This window comes from Schistocerca gregaria, chromosome 2 (genome assembly GCF_023897955.1).
Source record: "Schistocerca gregaria isolate iqSchGreg1 chromosome 2, iqSchGreg1.2, whole genome shotgun sequence".
In the NCBI taxonomy this organism is placed as follows: Eukaryota; Metazoa; Arthropoda; class Insecta; order Orthoptera; family Acrididae; genus Schistocerca; species Schistocerca gregaria.
Window position 1 is genome coordinate 351,435,006 of NC_064921.1, and position 18,154 is coordinate 351,453,159.

Consider the following 18,154-nt stretch of genomic DNA (forward strand, 5'->3'; position numbering starts at 1 on the left):
AAAGTAAAGGTAAACAACTCACCAAATAGTTGAGGCTTTGAGTTATTGATAGATAAATAAACAAGACTGTGAGCATTGCTAGTTGTTTGGACAAATTCTTGTTCAAAACTGTATAGTACACATACAATTTATCACTTCATTCTCCCACCCGATCACATTGTGCAAGTTCTGGAGGTTGACTGGAGTAAAGAGTCAGGTGAACGTGATCACAGAATCAAAGGATATGTTAAAATCTCATTCTGGAAAGGATATGTTGAAAGGACAGTTCCCATGTACGTAATTTGGTAACGTTAGGATCTAAGGAAAGGATCCAAATGGGATGTGTTGTGAAGCAGCCATTGAAATTGTGCATATTGTGCTGAACAGTTGTTTTGCCACTGGGTGGTCAACCTTGCTTTAGTCCACAGACAGTGAACATTCATTTGGGTAGACAGCCAGTTAGAGGTCATGCCTTATGTGTTGCACAAAAATTACAGCAGAGCTGGTATTGGTATGAGTGCTCTCACAGGTAGCACTGCCTTGGACAGAATGAGATAAGCCCATGATGTAACTGGTTTTGGGTTGACTGGGTGGATGTATAGACAGAATTTGCGTATGAGTCTTCCACAGGAGTATGACCTATGTGGCAAGGGTACCAATCCTTATTGCAGAAAAACTTTTTTGTGACTAACCACTCTAACTTAAGCCCAGAAAAATTCAACATTGAACATTACCTCCTGCAGTTTGTACCTCCGTCTAACCATTACTTTCTTTGTCCCCTACGTAACCACTTTTTGTTACTTTTCAGGAATTCCTTACCTTCTGCTTGATCTCACTGTCCTTTCCTGTGTCCATCCCAAAGAACACAATTTTTTCACTAGAGAGAATAACAAACATACACGATCTTAAGACAGACTCTGATTTAACCATCTTCCCTGCAGAAAAAGACTCCACCTCTCTTACAGAGGACACCAGCCATAATGTTCCCAAAAGCCCGGCATAACCATTTAACTCTGTTAAAATCCTGAGATCCATTCCAGAATTTCTCCCATGAATACATCTTCTTCCTCACCCAATCTACCTTCCCCCTTTCCCTTCCCCCCTACACAAAAAAGTCAAACATTGTAGCTGTTACTGTACTTTCCTGAAAAGAATATCTGTTCTTGTTGGCTGTCACCTCCAACCCAAGCACACGGCAAAGACATGAACCCCTTCAATTCAGCATTTCTCAGACACTCCATCCCATTATTACCTGTAAACCTAAATCTGATGTCTGATTCAGGTTAATTGAAAATACCTACATTATTGGACTTAGGGCCAAGACACTACCCTCATTCCTCTGTAGCAACACCTTCTGCCTGTATTCAGCTAGCCCTCCTCAGCTCAGTATGCCACCTTCCTGGGCATTGACTTACACATCTCCAGTAGTTCCACCCAATCCTTTAGTGATATAAAGTCAACTACCTACAACAGTACCTACATATTGCTAGCTGCCATCCCTTCCACTCTAAAAAGTCTCTGACACACAGTTTGGCTGCTCATGGATAGTGTATTCACAGTAATAAGTAATCCTTTGTCCAATATGCTGAAGGTCTTACTAAGGCCTTCACAGACACACATCCCCCCCTCCCTCAATATAAACCAAGCACTGCTCTCATTGCCTAGTATAATCCCAGATCCCAGACTGGAATAACTTAATCAAGTCCTTCACCAGGACTTCAACTAGCTACAATTGTGCTTGGAAATGAGAAATTTTCAACCTAAAATTCTTCCCATCCCTCCATAATTGGCATTCTGTTGCCCATCGGGTCTAAAGTGCCATATAGCCTAGATGCAAGGCATGCCCAATACACCCAACTAGCACATGCTATTCTACTCCCATAACAGCCTTATCCTATGCTGTCAGAAGCAAGGACACCTGTGGGAGCAGTCATGTAATATATTATTCACGCAAAATAAGTCGACACTCAGTGCAGTGTCTAATCGGAGCGAGCATAAAGGAATATCCCATTAACAAATGCTCTGCTGTAATTTCTGCACAGGATTTTGTGGTTAAGACCATCAACCAGTTGTCCACCAAAATGGTTAGCCTCTGTCAAACTGTGGCCATGAAGGCAAAGTTGACCACACTTTGCCATATCACACAGCTGAGGACAACACGTTCTATTTCAGTTACACAACATATGCCATATGGATCCTCCCCTGCAACAACAGCTTCTCTGAATTACATAGATGGGAATTGTCCTTGCAACATACTCATCGATCCTATAATCCTCCTGGCCTCAATTCCCACTAGTTACTGTCTCACACTCAGTTCCACTCCATCCCCAGGACCCTAACTTTACTTAGCTGGCACTTACATACTCCTCTCCACAGCATACTTTTCCTCCGTTCTACATCCCCTTCCAATCCACTTGTTCAAATCATTGTGCACTGTGCACGACTCCTCCTACCTGTGCCCAAAATGAACTCACTGGTGCCACATTTTTATCCCTTGTGTTTTCTGTCTCTCTGTCCCAGCTGTCAGCCACCCTTCCCCAACCCTCTCTTTCTTCACTGCCTTGTTTCTCCCCATATCACTTTCACCCAAGATGAAACCTAACCGCAGTCGAACTGCAGTGCTGGAGCACAGCGCAGTCACCCAGGACAATATAGATGTACACCTCTGTGCGTGCGTGTGTTCTTGCATGTGCATACACGCATGTGCACTTTGTAGCTCTGTAGAAGGATTCATCCGCAAGCTAGAAAAGTTCTGTGTCTTGTTTATATCCCTTGTTTATATCCCAGTTGATGACTCAACACCTCTGCTGTTTGGTGAGTTGTTAGTTTGTTAATTAAAACAAAACAAAACAATGAGTTGAAAATATGCGGCTGAATAACAGAGGCCACAAAGGAAGATAATTCATTCAGAAATCTTGCATATTAGAGGAAAAAATTTCAGTGTTTATATCAGTGCACAGTTTCACAATATGTTCTATGGATGTTCTCAATTGTCCTAAACTGTACCCAATACCTTTTTTTATTATATATATATATATATATATATATATATATATATATATATATATATATATATATATATATATGAAATCCCCAAACCACCTTCCCTACCCTCTGGCTCCTACCCTTGTAACCGCCCCCGGTGTAAAACCTGTCCTATGCACCCTCCCACTACCACCTAATCCAGCCTGTAACCCGGAAGGTGTACACGATCAAAGGCAGAGCCACGTGTGAAAGCACCCACATGATTTACCAACTGACCTGCCTACACTGTGACGCTTTCTATGTGGGAATGACCAGCCACAAACTGTCCATTCGCATGAATGGACACAGGCAGACAGTGTTTGTTGGTAATGAGGATCACCCTGTGGCTAAACATGCCTTGGTGCATTGCCAGCACATCTTGGCACAGTGTTACACCGTCCGGGTTATCTGGGTACTTCCCACCAAAACCAACCTATCCGAACTCCGGAGATGGGAACTTGCCCTTCAATATATCCTCTCTTCTCGTTATCCACCAGGCCTCAATCACCGCTAATTTCAAGTTGCCGCCACTCATACCTCACCTGTCCTTCATCATCATCTTTGCCTCGACACTTCCGCCTCGACTGACATCTCTGCCCAAACTCTTTGCCTGTAAATATGTCTGCTTGTGTCTGTGTATGTATATATGGATACGTGTGTGTGTGTGTGTGTGTGTGTGTGTGTGTGTGTGTGTGTGTGTGTGCGTGCGCGCGCGCGCAAGTATATACCTATCCTTTTTTCCCCCTAAGGTAAGTCTTTCCGCTCCCGGGATTGGAATGACTCCTTACCCTCTCCCTTAAAACCCACATCCTTTCATCTTTCCTTTTCCTTCCCTCTTTCCTGACGAAGCAGGCGCCGGTTGCGAAAGCTCGAAATTTTGTGTGTATGTGTTTGTGTGTTATTTTATTGTGCCTGTCTACTGGCGCTTTTCCGTTTGGTAAGTCTTGGAATCTTTGTTTCAATATAAAAAATATATGTTTTTCCCATGTGGAAGTTTCTTTCTCTTATATATTAAAAACAAAGATTCTAAGACTTACCAAGCGGGAAAGTGCCGGTAAATAGGCACAATGAATAAAACACACACACAGAATTTCGAGGTTTCACAACCGGCGGCTGCTTCGTCAGGAAAGAGGGAAGGAAAAGGAAAGATGAAAGGATGTGGGTTTTAAGGGAGAGGGTAAGGAGTCATTACAATCCCGGGAGCGGAAAGACTTACCTTAGGGGGGAAAAAAGGATAGAGGTATACTCGTGCGCGCACACACACACACACACACACACACACACACACACACACACACATATCTATCCATACAGACACAGACACAGACACAAGCAGACATATGAAATATGTCTGCTTGTGTCTGTGTATGTATGGATGGATATGTGTGTGTGTGTGTGTGTGTGTGTGTGCGCGAGTATATACCTATCCTTTTTTCCCCCTAAGGTAACTCTTTCCTCTCCCGGGATTGGAATGACTCCTTACCCTCTCCCTTAAAACCCACATCGTTTCATCTTTCCTTTTCCTTCCCTCTTTCCTGACGAAGCAGCCGCCGGTTGCGAAAGCTCGAAATTCTGTGTGTGTGTTTGTGTGTTTTATTCATTGTGCCTATTTACCGGTGCTTTCCCGCTTGGTAAGTCTTGGAATCTTTGTTTTTAATATATTTTTCCCATGTGGAAGTTTCTTTCTATTTTATTATATATATATTAAAAACAAAGATTCCAAGACTTACCAAGCGGGAAAGCGCCGGCAGACAGGCACAATGAACAAAACACACAATCACACACACAGAATTACTAGCTTTCGCAACCGATGGTTGCTTCTTCAGGAAGGAGAGGGAAAGACGAAAGGATGTGGGTTTTAAGGGAGAGGGTAAGGAGTCATTCCAATCCCGGGAGCGGAAAGACTTCCCTTAGGGGGAAAAAAGGACAGGTGTATACTCGCACACACACACACATATCCTTCCGCACATACACAGACACAAGCAGACATTTGTAAAGGCAAAGAGTTCGGGCAGAGATGTCAGTTGAGGCGGAAGTACAGAGGCAAAGAAGTTGTTGAAAGACAGGTGAGGTATGAGCGGCGGCAACTTGAAATTAGCGGAGGTTGAGGCCTGGCGAATATTGAGAAGAGAGGATATACTGAAGGGTGAGTTCCCATCTCCGGAGTTCGGATAGGTTGGTGTTGGTGGGAAGTATCCAGATAACCCGGACGGTGTAACACTGTGCCAAGATGTGCTGGCTGTGCACCAAGGCATGTTTAGCCACAGGATGATCCTCATTACCAACAAACACCGTCTGCCTGTGTTCATTCATGCGAATGGACAGTTTGTTGCTGGTCATTCCCACATAGAAAGCGTCACAGTGTAGGCAGGTCAGTTGGTAAATCAAGTGGGTGCTTTCACACGTGGCTCTTCCTTTGATCGTGTACACCTTCCGGGTTACAGGACTGGAGTAGGTGGTGGTGGGAGGGTGCATGGGACAGGTTTTACACCGGGGGCGGTTACAGGGTAGGAACCAGAGGGTGGGGAAGATGGTTTGGGGATTTCATAGGGACAATAAAATAACACACAAAATTTCTAGCTTTCGCAACCAACGGTTGCTTCTTCAGGAAAGAGGGAAGGAGAGGGAAAGACGAAAGGATGTGGGTTTTAAGGGAGAGGGTAAGGAGTCACTCCAAACAGTATAGCATGCAAGTTTACCAGTTGGGAATTTTTGCTGCAAATTTGTTTTTGTACTTTTCCTTTCAGAACACAAGAATGTTTTATTTAAAAAGTAACTATTTAATGTAGTTTATTGCTTCATTTGTATTGATTATGACAAGAGAGAGAGGGACAGAAGATATTGGGCCAGACATGATATAACTTATGACTTAATCCCCTTAAATCCCATCATTAGGCTCCCTAGCTTAGCACTCATATCTGACAGATGAATGATCACCATTACTGTCATATACTCCCATTGGATAAGACACTGCACACAGATTTCAAGTTTAATTCTGGATATTGACGACTGATATCATGTTAACAAACTGTATGCCACCATACCTTGATCCACTGTCAGCCAAATACTGGTACTGAAAGTTACTGCCATGTCAGGATTTGAATTGGCTGTATCTTGAGTTATCCAGTGGCCAGATTGACTGATGGAGGCTGGGGGCTAATTAAGACTGTTGGGTTTGATTACACCAAAAGTACTTCATTTTGTAATTTATAATTGAAGAGTAGCATAGAAATCTCTTTCCTTTTTATGCATATTTGCATTGAATACCTTTGCAAATTCATCTTTAAGGTGCAGTCCATCTTCATAGGATGCTGATTGCAACACCTATGTTGAAACATGTTGTTCCCTTTATTAACAGATTGTGGGATTCTCTGTCAACTATATTTTGAACAAGGATTGTAACATACACAGAACTGGAAACTACAATGAGAACTTTAAAAAAAAATCTTTTGTCTTTCATTATTGAAATTGTTGTGTCTGATCACAAGCAAAGCCTGTTTCCTTGCTGACTCTCTTAAGCCAATATTGGTCAATGACAAAGATCTAAATCTTTATGGTTTTTTTTTTTTTATAAAATCAAAAAATGGAAAGCCCAGGCTGGAATAACAACAGTATGGGGAAGATAGTTCACTATTCACTTAGAGGAGGTGTTTAGTCACAGACAGACATGACGAAAAAGAATGCTGCAAATATTGAGCTTTCGGACTATGTCTTTCTTTGGAAGTAGAAAACTCACACATTCATTTAAGTACAACTCTCACACACAAGACCACTGTCATTTCAGGACACTAAGGACAAACTATAACTGTATCTGATGCGAAGAGCAGTGTTGTTGGGGAGGGTAGCCGGGGTCAGGAAGAGGCATGGGATGGTGAGGGGGAGGGATGAAAGAAGGCACTAGTGTTATGTTTTTTTGCTGTAAACATCTTTCTGAAAACAGTCACTTGCTGAAATTAAAGCACAAGCCAAACATGACGTGACCTCCCAGTTAATGTAGATATTTATTAAATGTACTGTGCATTAAAAAAGTATTCCATATTTTGAAAGGTGAGAATATGGACTGAAATGAGAAAAAATGTCCAGTAAACATGGGTTTTGAAATGCCTACAAACACTTGTTCAGGAGAAGAGATGTGTTTCACAATGGTGAAGATGAACAAATGCTCATAGCTCTTAAGATAAGCGTTTTAGAGACTTTGTTTACTGTAAATTTTTTTCTTGGTTTTGTCCTCTCAAAACATTTTCTTGTTTTGGACCATACTTCCATCTCCCAAAAAATGCAATACCTTTTTTTTTTTTTAACTCTTGTATGTGAAGAGTATTAGTTTATGTAAAATTTTGATGTTACATGCACTCTTCTCAGTCATACATTTTTGGTGAACACCTGTTTTATGTGATGAAAAGTGATAGGAGAAAATGAGGCTGGCACATCTATGCCACTACACTGTGCCAACTGAACATACAATCATTTCATGTTCCACTGGCACAAAGTGTGTGTGTGTGTGTGTGTGTGTGTGTGTGTGTGGGCGCGGGTGTGTGCGCTCTCTATCTCATTAAAGCATTTTGTCCAAAAGCCAGCAAAGTTTTCACTCTTGCTTGTGTCCCTTTTGACACCTCAACAATTCCATTATTTGGTGAGCTGTCTCCTTATGTCCTAAATTATTTACATTCTGACAGAATTTTCCTTGTCATATAGTAAATAGTATGTACATAATGACACATAATGCATATTATCACTAAATGTTACACTCAGACATAATGCTAACCATTATTTTACCTATTACAGTTCACTCTGGGGTTTAAAGGAGTATTGCTGCAATAAACAAGCAGAATATAGACAACTTGGTTTATTAACAAGAGAAGATGTAGTTCCTTCTTCTTTGCAACCAGCTGCCAAAAAAAGGAAACTTTCAGAGGAAGAAGAAAGCATCACTGAATGGAAATGTGTATTTAGGAGAAATGATTATGCTTCTGACACAGATTTACCAAAAACACGACTATTAATGTGGTCACGGAAACAAGGATTGAAGCAACCCATTTACAACACACAACAGGAAGAGAAGCTTTTCAAATCAGTTGTCACATTGAATGGGAAGAAGTATAGTTCATCTTATTGGTAAGTTCTTATTGCTTCACCAGTGTACACACACTAACAACACTTCATAAGGAAAAGTATGAAAACATTTATGCATACATGTTTTACATCCTTGCTTTAAGACTACGGCAAATCCAGGTTTTCTTGGAAAGGGTATGCATGTTTGTATTAGTACTTGACAATATTTCTGTGAAAGCAATGTATTCAGCAGTCTCATGAACCACTTCTTGACTTTTGTAATCACCAAATTCTTTATAGCTTGAGAACAACTTTCAGTACAAGATTATGATGGAGGATATTAATGTGAACGTAGAACAAAAATAAATCCACACCAGTGACTCCTATTTCTTTCACTGAATTAATAAAAAACTCATTGAGTGTTTGTGGTGGGATATTAATTTTGTCTTTTTTAGTATCTGTGGCAGCACCGTTAATTACTTTCCAAGCGGTTTTGCATTTATTGGTGGAGTTATGTATGCTGTTGGCATTGTAGGTTTTTTTGGCTTGCAGGATGGCTTTTTTGTATTCATTTCTGCATTCCACATAGGCTGATTTGGCACAGTCAGACTTCATACTATTGTATATGTTGTACAGTAACAAAACTTGTTTCTTTAGATCTGTCAGCTGTTTAATGTACCATATATTTTGTCTGTTTTGAGATCTGGATTTGTGGCTGCTGTCCATTATTTTGATTTTCTTTATGGGAATACTATAGTTAAATAGGGTCAAGAATGCATTAAAAAATCTATCAAATGTTATTTTGGCTGGCAGGTCATTACTTGATGTGTAATGTCCATCGACACTACAATGCCCAAACCAGTCTAGAGATGTATACCACATTAAATGGTATAACAAAGATTTCTTAACCAGATATTAAACGAAGACTTTTCTATGGGCAGATGCGAGCTCTAACTGTAGTTCATTAGTTATGAACTGTAGATTAAAACTGAAGAAAATGCAGGAAGGATATGAGGCCTGGATTAGTTAAGTGCCCAGAGGTTGTTCAGAGTTTTAGAACAAGAAGTAGAAGAGGACTGACTGAAACAGGGCAAAAGGAAATTAATAGAAGACAAATGGGTAGCTTTGGAAGATGAAATAGTGCAAGCAGCAGGGGATCAAATAAGTAAGAAGGTAAGGACTTGAAGAGATTCTTGACTAACATGTATCATATTGGATTTAATTAACAAAAGCAGCAATACAACAATGCAGCAAATGGAGCAGACAAAAGGGGAGTACACCTGTCTAAAAAATGAGATTTGCAAAAAGTGCGAAGTGACTAAACAGGAACGGCTAGAGGAAAAATGCAAGACTGTAAGGCATGTAATATCAGGAAAAGATAGATTCTACCTATAAGAAAATTAAACAGATCTTCCAGAAAAGAGAGTGGCCTCATGAACATTATAAGCTCATATGTCAAGCCAGTACCAAACAAAGAAGTGAAAGACGGAAAGTGGAAAGAATATGTAGAAGGGCTGTAAATGGGACATGAACTTGAAGGCAGTGTTACAAAAAGGGAAGAGGAAGCAGTTGGAAATGAGATGGGAGGTAAAATAATGTGAGAAGAATTTGACAAAATGCTGAAAGACCAAGGTCTAAACAAAGCCCTCTGGAGTAGATGAAATCCCCTCAGAATTATTAAGAACCAACCATGACAAAACTATTCCACCTGTTGTGCAAGATACATGAGACAGGCTTCAAGAAGAATGTAATAATTCCAATTCATAAGAAGGCAGGTGCTGATAGATGTGAAGATCAGTTTGGGTCCAGAGAAATGTAGGAACATGCAAACTAAGGCTGACTGTTTGATTTAAAGTAGAACGTAGTTTAAAGAAAGGCAAACCTACATTTGTAGCATTTGTAGATTTATCAAAAGCTTTCAGTAATATTGGCTAGAATACCCTCTTCAAAATTATGAAACTAAAAGTGATAAAATACAGGGAGTGTCAGGTTATTTACAACTTATGAAGAATTCAGACTACAGTTATAAGAGTCAAAGGATGTGAAAGGGAAGCAGTGATTGAGAAATAAATGAAGCACGATTGTATCCTATTCCTGGTGTTATTCAATTCATACATTGAGGAAGCAATAAAGGAAACCAAAGAGAAATTTGGAAGGGGAATTGAAGTTCAGAGAGAAGAAATAAAAACTTTGATGTTTGGTGATGACATTTAAAGCTGTCAGGATGCAGTAAAGGGTGGAATGGATAGTGTCTTGAAAATAGGGTATATTTGGAACATCAACAAAAGCAACACAAAGGCTATGGAATGTTATGAGACTACATCAGGTATCATTAAGAAATGGGTTACTAAAAAAGTGTTTGGAAAGCAAAATAACTTATGATGGCTAAAGTAGAGATGATATAAAATGCATAGTAGTCATAACAAGAAAGCATAACTGAAAAAGAGAAATTTGTTAAATCTAATATACACTGATAAGCCAAAACATTATGACCACTGCGTACCATGACATTGGATGGCACCTGATGTTGTTGTGGGCACATAACATAGTAACAAAAGTATGTAAGCAGAGCAGACAGCAGCGGGGGGCTATCCTAGCAAAGATATGAGCTGCAAATAGGAAAATCCATTGATATAAGCTTCTCTGACAAAGGGCAGATTATTATTACGCAAAGCCTGTGAACAAGTTTCTTGAAAATGGAAGAGCTGGTCAAATGTTCATGTGCTACTGTTGTTGACATCTACAGAAAGAGGTAGAAGCACAGTGAAACTACCACAAGGTACTAAATGGTTGGATGTCCAGGACTCTTCACAGAATGTGGGATTCAGAGGACTGCCTGATTTGTAAAGTAGGGTAGATGGTGATCCATGGAGTGAGAGACATGCTACAGTGGTTTGAGGAGCATCATAGTGATCGCACGTTGATGCCTCGGTGATCAAATTCATCTGATGTAAATCCTATGGAACCCATATGGGTTGCTATTGGGTGCCATCACCACGTGCGCAAATCAGTGGCCCGTTATTTAAGGGAATTACAGGACTTGTGTGTAGACATCTAATGCCAAATATCTCCACAAAACTACCAACAAACTGTTGGATCCCTGATAAACAGAATCAGGACGTATTTCTCTCCAAAGAGAGACAAACAAGCTATTAAGCAGATGGTCGTAATGCTTTGGCTCATCAGTGGAAATTTGAATGTTAGGAAGCCTTTTCTGAAAATGTTAAATATGGGCAATAAGCAGCTTAGACAAGAAGAGATAGCAGATTTTGATGTGCGTTGCTGTGGAAGAATGCTGAACATTAGATAGGGAGATCAAGTAACTAATGAGGAGGCACTGAATCGGATGAAGGAAAAAAATTATAGCACAAATTGACTAAAAAAAGAGATCAGTTTATAGGATACATACTTAAGCATCAAAGAATCATCTATTTGGTTTTAGAGGGAAGTGAAGGGGGTAAAAACGCTGAAGGGAGACCAAGAGGTGATACAATAAGCAGGTTCAAACAGGTGTAGGATGCAGTAGTCATGCAGGGATGAGAGATGAGGAGACTTGCACAGGATAGCCTGGTGTGGAGAGATGCATCAAACCAGTCTTCATACTGAAGACCACAACAACAGTGTCATCACATTAAATTAAATGAGTTTAGATTCTTAGAAAGTGAATATTATACATAGAGAATATTTTTTAGCGAAGGTACTCATGAAAACAGCAATTAATTTTCCAAGCGAAAGAAAATCTCGAATGATTTAAGGCAACTATTAGAGTGTGAAAATTTCAAGTAAACAATAATAGGAACATGACAGAATATACCGAGTCAAACCTATTCATTAAAGTCTATGACAGGATGTGGGAAGATAAAATGAAAAACTGTTTTTAAAAATAACTAGAAACAGTAGGAGTCTGCAAAAAAGAAAATAGAAACTAATGTTGGTTAAAAACCGCATATCATCAGTTAAGATGGCGCATGTCACACTAATTAACAGAGAGAAATTGTACATAACTTTCCAAAATTTCATCAAGTATTTGTGTAGTTCAAGAAATGAATCAAAAACAGTGATAGTGAGTAATGAACATAATGACATCAATTAGTAGTTCCAGATGAGGTGTATAAAGTTGTTTAAGGCATGAAGATGATGGTGTTTCTAAAGAAAAGGTGAAGCTGCGGGCAGATACGAAATAGGAATTTAATCACATAAAGCACCTAACTGACATCAGAAGTAGTTATAGCACCATGGATAATCTACAAGTTGTGAATGAAATTATAGAACATAGTAGTGAACGCAAGCATCACTTTGTGTGAGATTTGTGGATTTTTGAGAAAATATTTTGACATAGCTTAAATTAATCTGTAGTAACAGTCCAAGAGAAACAAGGCATTGATTAAATCTCTATTGGTAAACTGAAGAATTTATACATCAACACCACAGCTTCCATTACACACCATCAGGATAGTGGGAAATTCAAAAGCACAAGAGAAACCAAGAAAAGGTGGTTCCGTACCACTAAAAGTATTTTCAGAATTTCTAGAGGAAGTTTTTATGCCCTTAAATTAGGAGAATCCACAAGGAAAATATGTCAATGGAACTTATCTGGGTCACCTTTATTTTGCTGATGCTACTCTACTACTTGCTCTTATGGCAGGTAGACTTCAACACTGAATGGAGGAACCTAACACAGCGTGTTTGAAAGAGGCCTGGAAGTCAATTACAGTAATACTAAAATAATATCCACTGAACACATCAAAAAATAAATTATACAGGTCAACAATAAAATCACAGCACCCGCTGACAAGTTCTTTGTATTTAGGACAGTTCAAGAACACAGTAAAAATGACTAAGAGTGCTTTTGGTAAAGCAAACAGGGTGTTCAAGCCTAAGCTTCTAATATATGCAGAAAGGAAAGCTTACTACCAGTTTGTATTGCTTGTTTTGATGTCTGGCAGTGAGACATGCACTATTAATGTGAAAATTATAAGAATCAGTAAACACAGAAGAGATACATGTTGTAAATTACGGAAACATGTAAATTAACAAATGGATCAGGGAACATAATGGAGTGGAAGATATGTTCTTACAGTTGTAATGAAAATGAAAACAGTGTGGGGGACACATGTATCCAAGTGAATGGTCCAAGGAAGTTCTTTGCTACCAGTGGATGACAGTAGAAAACATGCAGCAGCAGTGTGGTTGCATATAGGTGAAGATAGCGATACATGGTGGAAAGATCTAGAGCCGGGGGGGGGGGGGGGGGGGGGTGTGGTGCGCTTTGTATAACATAACAATGTAAATCATATGGATTATTATCATTATTATTACTGTAGTATGTTTTATATTTTTGGCCAGTCCCTACCTTCTGAATAAGCTATCCACTTTCTGGTTACTTAACAGCTTGTTAACAAATTTTTACCATTTTCAGTAGAATTCTGATGAATTTTTGAATATTTATATCAGATCTGTGCATTCTTCTCTGAACAGTTGACTGATGTTTGTTGAACTTTTCTTGTTCCTTCTTTCTATGAAATCACTGTATCTTTTATTACTGTTAATACAATTGTTGTGATTCTCTTGATCATTCAGTCCTTACAAAGGAGACAATTTGAAAAATTCTTTGGATGGACCAGTATCTGAACGGCAATATGTGGTATAATATTTTTGTATGTGACCGTGCACATGGAAAGCTTTGTTGGAGTTTCATGTAGAGTTAAACACAGTTCACTGAAGAATATTTGTGTGTTGTGGTCATACAAACAGTGAATGTGACTATTCTTGCCATAGTGGAATGGAGCTACACATAAACAGCAAGTTTTGTTTCTAGTGGTGGAAAATGGTGATGGAGGCCAAAGCAGTATTGGTGTATGAACAAAACAGATACCAGTAGCAAAAAATGTTCTTACAACTAGTTCAAACACTCTTGGGATGGAAAAGAAACTGTTGCTGGTGCACAATTATCTGGTTATCTAAACTTCCTCAGTAGCGTTGCGTGTAAAGATCATCATCTTCCCTTTAAGAATTCCCATCTAAACTCATGGAACAAATCCATAACACTTGCATACTAATTAAATAGACTGGTAACAAATCTTATCAGCTTGTCTCTAAAGTGCTTGGATGTCTTTCTAAAACTGACCAATTGGAGATCCCAGTCACTTGAGCAGTACTCAAGAATCAGTTGTGCAAGTTGTCTGTATGCTGCTTTCTTTATATATGTGCTGTGATTCCCAACAAGGTGTAGTCAGCATTCCCACCTTCCCTACAGTTGGCATTGTGTACTCATTTTCATTTAGTCCCATCTCTCACTGTTACACCTTGATATTAAATTGATGTATTGAAGCAGCTGAGCCAGCAGCATACCATTAATGTTGTATCTAAACATTACAAGCATGTTGCTCCTACACATTTGCATTAACTTGTATTTGTCCACATTTAAAGCAAGCTGCATTCATTGTTGCAAATAGATTAATTTTTTTACATCAGCACTTTGTAACCACCAAGCAGGGTCATCGGTGAAATGCACCACATAGTACTTAAAGCATGTATATACAAGCTATTTATACAAAATACACGGAACTTGGGGACCAAAGCACAGCTGTGACACATGAGGGTGTACTTATAACAGTCCGAAACCGGTCATATGAAAATAAAGTAATTTGCAACTGAAGCGGTATTTTCAACCTCTGCTATTTATACAAACATTTAATATGCCAGAATTTTGGTATTTGTACAAACTTTGAGTATTCAAAAATATACAAGCATAATAATCATAAAACATTTTTAAAAACTTTCAAAAAATTATAACAGGACAGCTTTGGTAGCTAATCGTGGGCTGGGATTCTGTTGCTTAGGGAGGAAGCAGTGCAGTTGAAGGAGGACTGATGATGGTTACAGTGACTTGTTTATTGAGGCTTGCTTACAATCATTAGTGGGCAGTGAGTAGACTATGACAGCATCTCCCCATAGTCAACAGCCCACGGCTGCGGCCTGTGTGTTCCACTGCTGGGTGGTTGCTGCTGTGTCATCAGGTTTCCATGTTTCCTGGCCGTAATGAGTGTGGCTGATGGTGGGAACGGCAAGGATGTTGATGGTGATTATTGTCTGTGCTCAGAGTGTGGTGGTCTTCTTTTGGTACCCTAGCGAGGGCTGTGATGGCTGGAATGTCCTGTCATACTCCTGCGATGGTGGCCAAATGTGGCATCTGGAGGCTTAGTGGCAGGCAGCGGTTCATGTCCTGGCTGAGGAAGAAATGTCTGCGCAATTAGTGTGGGACGGAGTAGCACAAGCTCAATGTCACATCCTTGCCAGCTGTTCAATGATGATCGGCTGGTTCGCATGTCTGTAAACAGTGATTCTCTGTGCTGATTTGTTCTGTTTTCTGTGGTTAGTGTGCCATGCCAATTTGTCTGGAATGTATTGGTGACCCTCTGGCTATCGTAATTAGGTTGTGATTACTCCTCCAGGCTGTCGCGCATTGGTGGCAAGTGTGATCTTTCATCATGGAAGCACGGCAAAGTCACTGACCATACAGTACCCTTGCTAGCTGCAACTGACTTGGCCTGGCATTGACACAGATGTCCTTTGCTGGTTCCAAATCTTGTTTGTAACTTCATCCTTTTACAAAATGGTAAATACTAAATATCAGATAATTACGGGTGATCGGGTTTGAACTGACAAACAGCAGCTTGCCAATCATTGGCATTAACCTCTGCTATGCCATACTCGTTGCACTATAATTTACAGCATTGCTCCCTCTCCAGGAGAGTGACACGCTGTTTCAGCCATTCTCATTGGAGCTAACTACATCACCCAGCATCCAAATTTTGTGACTAGTCCTCTATATGGCGATGCTTGGGGATCATCACCATCTGGTCATGTTGTTACATCCTTTTTGCTATGATGAGTATTGGAGGTAGCACCTTTCATTGAAGCTTTACAGTGTCTAGTGGTTCTTCAGTCTCCTCAAATCTTCCATCATTCATTTGTGTCTGTGGACTGTAGTAGGGCTTCATATGGAGAACATGGACTAGATCTCTGTGCTTTTGTATTTTTGATTTGACTTCATATGTGATGTCTGAAAAGCGATGAAGTAACTGACACAGAGCAGTGATTTGGTAACTTTTCCAGCACTCCTACTCTCCACAGGCATATAAATCCATTTTTTAAAAGTCTTCTGGGTTATAGGTCAGTGGCTTGTGCTTGGAATTATAGCACTCTCTGTCTTTCTCCTGGGCATCCAGGGTTTGTATGTGAGATAGCTGCATTGCTTCTTCATTCCTGGGCGATAAGATGTTTCATGTAATCATCCTGAGTACCATCTAGCTGAAAAAGAAACAGTGTATCCATTGTCACTTTGGGATCATGACCACTGAGCAGAAAGAACGGTGCGTTGCTCGTGGTGTATTGCTTCATTGTGTAGTATGTGAATGTCATGACTTGTAGTATTGTATCCCAATGTTTCTGTCTGTCATTAATGTACATCAAGAACATATCTGCCAATGTCTTGTTAACACATTCTATGAAGCCATTTGTGTGTGGATGGTAGGCAGTTGTCTTCCTGTGGGTGATGTTGCAATGTAAAGTTACCCCTGCTATTTGTCTCAAGTGGAAAACTTTTCCACAATCAGGGATCATCACATGTGGTGCTCTGTGTTTCAAAATTATGTCTTCTTCAAGGAACATTGCAATGTCTGGACTTCGGCAGTTGGCACAGCTTTAGTGACAGTGTAGCAGGTGAAGATGTGAGTTCAGAATATTATCCATCGAGTCCCATTTGTCAACTTCATGAACCTCCCCAGGAGGTTGATTCCATTTCAGTGGAATGGCACTGCCGCAGGCGGGATTGATATCAGATGCCCCAGAGGTAACTGTGGCCATGTGCTTACATTCTTGCCATTCCTTACAGTGACTCACATAGTGTCTAATGCATTGGTAGATACCTGACAAGTGATGCGTTGATTAGATTAGAGATTAGATTTGATTAATACTTGTTCCATAGATCATGAATACGACACTTCGTAATGATGTGGAACGTGTCAGGTTAATGAAAGATGTCTGTACAAGATATTACATTACAAAAAATATTGCATGACACTAATGCTTAAGTTAGTTTTTTTCCCTCCCTTAATTTATATCTAAAAATTCAGCCAATGAGTAGAAGGAGTTGTCATCTAGAAATTCTTTTAATTTATTTTTAAATGTTGGTTGACTATCTGTCAGGCTTTTGATGCTGTTTGGTAGGTGACCAAAGACTTTTGTGGCAGCATAATTTACCCCCTTCTGTGCCAAAGTCAGATTTAACCCTGCATAGTGAAGATCATCCTTTCTCCTGGTGTTATAGCTATGCACACTGCTATTACTTTTGAACTGGGCTGGATTATTAACAACAAATTTCATAAGTGAATATATATACTGTGAGGTTACTGTGAGGATCCCTAGATCCTTAGATGTCTGCAAGATGACTGTGGGTGGGATCCAGCAATTATTCTGATTACACGTTTTTGAGCAATGAATACTTTTCTACTCAACGATGAATTACCCCAGAATATGATACTATACGAAAGCAGTGAATGAAAGTAGGCATAGTAAGCTAATTTACTGAGATTCTTATCACCAAAATTTGCAATAACCCTAATAGCATACGTAGCCGAACTCAGACGTTTCAGCAGACCATCAATGTGTTGCTTCCAGTTTAACCTCTCATCAATGGACACACCTAAAATTTTTGAAAATTCTACCTTAGCTACAGACTTCTGTTCAAAGTCTATATTTATTACTGGAGTTGTGCCATTTACTGTACGGAACTGTATATACTGTGTTTTATCAAAATTTAAAGAGAGTACGTTTGCTGAGAACCACTTAATAATTTTGTGAAAAACATCATTTACAATTACATCACTTAGTTCTTGGTTTTTGGATGTTATTACTATACTTGTATCATCAGCAAAAAGAACTAACTTTGCATCTTCATCAATATGGAATGGTAAGTCATTAATGTATATCAAGAACAGTAAAGGACCTAAGACCGAACCCTGTGGGACCCCGTGCTTGATAGGCCCCCCAGTTTGAGGAATCAGCTGTTGTATTAACATTACATGAACCACTTATT

General features: G+C 39.6%; 1 protein-coding gene across 1 annotated transcript in view; it reads left to right on the forward strand.

Moving 5' to 3' along the window:
• The window catches only part of LOC126337035 (tRNA-dihydrouridine(20) synthase [NAD(P)+]-like), a 68,721-nt gene that overhangs the window by 40,668 nt on the left and 9,899 nt on the right, over positions 1-18,154 (forward strand). Inside the window, exon 5 of the mRNA XM_050001337.1 lies at positions 7,789-8,118. Within this exon, the coding sequence (XP_049857294.1) occupies positions 7,789-8,118 (330 nt within the window). The remainder of the gene's footprint in view (positions 1-7,788; positions 8,119-18,154) is intronic.